Source organism: Cebus imitator, unplaced genomic scaffold (genome assembly GCF_001604975.1).
Source record: "Cebus imitator isolate Cc_AM_T3 unplaced genomic scaffold, Cebus_imitator-1.0 Scaffold35, whole genome shotgun sequence".
Classification (NCBI taxonomy): Eukaryota; Metazoa; Chordata; class Mammalia; order Primates; family Cebidae; genus Cebus; species Cebus imitator.
In genome coordinates this window covers 10,303,136-10,306,927 of record NW_016107350.1, presented here as the reverse complement: position 1 = coordinate 10,306,927, position 3,792 = coordinate 10,303,136, and the positions used below count along the sequence as shown (strand labels likewise).

The 3,792-nt window shown below is 44.4% G+C and overlaps 1 protein-coding gene across 1 annotated transcript in view; it reads right to left on the bottom strand.

Annotated features, from left to right (window-relative positions):
- The window catches only part of DNAH5 (dynein axonemal heavy chain 5), a gene marked incomplete at its 3' end in the record, with an annotated part of 148,604 nt that overhangs the window by 51,293 nt on the left and 93,519 nt on the right, over window positions 1-3,792 (bottom strand). Inside the window, exon 31 of the mRNA XM_017524678.2 lies at window positions 1,120-1,283. Within this exon, the coding sequence (XP_017380167.2) occupies window positions 1,120-1,283 (164 nt within the window). The remainder of the gene's footprint in view (window positions 1-1,119; window positions 1,284-3,792) is intronic.

Genomic DNA, 3,792 nt, shown 5'->3' with positions numbered 1-3,792 from the left:
CTCAAGGATCTAGAAATAGAAATTCCATTAGACCCAGCAATCCCACTATTGGGTATATGCCCAAAGAACTATAAATCATTCTACTTTAAAGACACATGCACACGTATGTTCATTGCAGCCCTGTGTACAATAGCAAACACCTGGAACCAACCCAAATGCCTATCAATGATAGACTGGACAGGGTAAATGTGGCACATATACACCATGGAATACTATGCAGCCATAAAAAACAATGAGTCCGTGTCCTTTGTAGGGACTTGGATAAATCTGGAAACCATCATTCTCAGCAAACTGACCCAAAAACAGAAAGCCAAACACCATATGTTCTCACTCATAGGTGGGTGTTGATCAACAAGAACATGTGGACTCAGGGAGAGCAGCATCACACACAGGAGACAGTTGTGGGGGTAGGGGAAAGACAATGGGGGGTGGGGAGGGACGGGACCATGGGGAGGGATAACATGGGGAGAAATGCCAGATATAGTATGCACCTAAGGTAAAATAAATTTTAAAAAAAAGGGTAAAAGGGGCCAGGCACAGTGGCTCATGCCTATAATACCAGCACTTTGAGAGGCCAAGACAGGCAGATCACCTGAAGTCAGGAGTTCAAGATCAGCCTGGCCAATATAGCAAAATCCCATCTCTACTAAAAATACAAAAAAATTAGCTGGGTGTAATGGCGCATGCCCGTAATCCCAGCTACTTGGGAAGCTGAGGTGGAAGAACTGCTTGAACTCCAGAGGCAGAGGTTGCAGTGACCTGAGGTTATACCACTGCACTCCAGCCTGGACAACAGAGTGAGACTCCTTCTCAAATAAATAAATAAATAATAATAATAGGTATATTAATTTTTAAAAGGAGGGACTGTATGAGAATGTTTATAAGATCTTATCCCAGTGATGGAAGCAGCCTTGAGTCCTATGAGTGCAACATCAGGACAAATCTAGCAAGTGTTTGATGAGAATACAAGGCTTCAAAATATCAGTTTCATCCGTGCAACAGCTTTATATGTGAATTAAGCCTTAGCAAAAGAAAATAAATTTGGCTACTGCTATCTAGTCTCTCGATAACCTTTTGTCTCAAGGATACTGAGAGCTTTCAAGGAGCCAGTGAACTTACCCAGTAAGGGATTTCTGGCATATTTCCAACTGGTCCAGCAAGTGCGGTAACAGCTGCCCCAGGGTCTCATCTCCAACACAGCACTGAACTACGTTGGGAACTTCATGTGCCCGAGTCATGATCTTCACCCAAGATTTATCTATGTTAGAAAAGCGCTTGGCTTCCTATGAGAACAAGGTAACAAAGCACGCTTAAATTCGTACATATCTGTGATCTCAAAGACAGAGTATCTCACACTCCTCCAGCTGAGGTTAGAGTGTTAACCTGTCCAGGTATCCAAGCAATGTATGCCTAATGTCACACACATTTTATTTAAGTTCTTATTGGGCTTTCTGTGCCATATCATCGCCTGTATTAAGAATCCTTAGCTCAACCTAGGTACTCCCATGATGTTAAGTTAAAACAAGATATGAATACAAAAGTAATGATAAAATTCAAGAAAATATGAAAAGAAAGGACACACATTTCTTTTCATGAGTTATCTCTAAATTAAGTACATATCCTATTTTCATATTTTCTATATTGAGCACTAGATTGTTTATATAGAAAAAATATTTTAAAATGAAGATACAAAATTAATTCCAGTATAACCATAATATTGTAAAAAAAAATTTTTTAATGGAAAATACACAGATTGAGATGGCAGGAATCATATAAATTTTCTTCTTCTCTTTTTTTAAAGACAGGGTCTCACTCTGTTGTCCAGGCTGGAGTGCAGTTGCTTAATCACAGCTCACTGCAGCCTCCATTTCATGTGCCACCATGCCTAGCTAAATTTTTTTTTTTAATTTTTTGTAGAGATGGGGTTTCACTATGTTGCCCAGACTGGTCTTGAACTCCTGGGCTCAAGCAGTCCTCCCACCTTGGCTCCCAAAGTGCTGGGATTGCAGGCATGAGCCACCATACCCCACCCCCAATTTTCATTTTCTGCCTTAAAGCTTTCCGTATGTTACCTGTGAGAAAATACTTCCTAATATGAAAGGGAAAAACTACACCTAGCACCTTAAATATTCTACATGAATATTTCTAAGTCCAATTTTAGATTCTTCTTCATCCATTAAGAGGAAAAACATGGGATTCCTAGGCAAGATGGCCAAATAGGAACAGCTCTGGTCTGTAGCTCGCAACAAGACCAATGCACAAGGTGGGTGATTTCTTCATTTCCAACTGAGGTACCCAGCTCATCTCATTGGGACTGGTTAGACAGTGGATGCAGCCCACGAAGGGCAAGCCAAAGCAGGGTGGGATGCTACCTCACCCAGGAAGCGCAAGGGGTTCGGGAACTCCCTCCCCTAGCCAAGAGAAGCCATGACAGATTGTGCAGTGAGGGATGGTGCCATCTGGCCCAGATACTATGCTTTTTCCCATGGATTTAACAACCTGCAGACCAGGAGATTCCCTGAGGTGCCTACACTACAAGGGCCCTGGGTTTCCAGGACAAAACTGGGCAACTATCGAAGCTAGTCTGCGGTTTTTTTTATCATACCCCAGTGGCACCTGAAACACCAGTGAAATGGAACCGTTCACTCCCCTGGAAAGAGGGCTGAAGCCAGGGAGCCAAGTGCTCTTGCTCAGCAGATCCCACCCCCACAGAGCCCAGCTAGCTAAGATCCACTGGCTTGAAATTCTTGCTGCCAGCACAGCAGTCTGAAGTCGACCTGGGACTCCTGAGCTTGGTGTGAAGAGGGGCATCTGCCATTACTGAGGCTTGAGTGGGCTGTTTTCCTCTCACAGTGTAAACAAAGCTTCTGGGAAGTTCAGACTGGGCAGAGCCCACCACAGCACCATAAAGCCACTATAGACAGACTGCCTCTGTAGATTCCTCTTCTCTGTGTAGGTTATCTCTGAAAGAAAGGCAGCAGCCCCAGCCAGGGGCTTATAGATAAAACTCCCATCTCCCTGGAGAGTACCTGGGGGAAGGGGTGGCTGTGGGTGCACCTTCAACAGACTTAAACATTCCTGCCTGCCGGCTCTGAAGAGAGCAGAAGATGTCCCAGCACAGCACTCAAGCTCTGCTAAGGGACAGAAGATCTCCCAGCATAGCACTCAAGCTCTGCTAAGGGACAGACTGCCTCCTTAAGTGGGTCCCTGACACTGTGCCTCTGGATGGGGAGACACCTCCCAGCAGGGGTTAACAGACACCTCATACAAAAGAGCTCTGGCTGGCATCTGGTGGGTTCCCCTCTGAGACAAGGCATCCAGAGGAAGGAGAAGGCAGCAATCTTTGCTGTTTTGCAGGCTCTGCTGGTAATAACCCAGGCAAACCAGGTCTGGAGTGGACCCCCAGCAAACTCAGTAGACCTATAGAATAGGGACCCAGCTGTAAAAGGAAAACTAACAAATAGGAAGCAAGAGCATCAACATCAACAAAAAAACAACCACACAAAAACTCCATCAGATGGTCACCAGAGGAAAGACCAAAGGTAGATACATCCATGAAGATGAGGGAAACCCAGCACAAAAAGGCTGAAAATTCCAAAAACCAGAAGGTATCTTCTCCTCCAAAGGATCACAACTCTTCACCAGCAAGGGAACAAAACTGGACAAAGAATGACTGATGAATTAACAGAAGTAGGCTCCAGAAGGTGGGTAATAAACTCCTCTGAACCAAAGGAGCATGTTCTAACCCAATGCAAGAAAGCTAAGAATCTTGACAAAATATTAGAGGAAGTG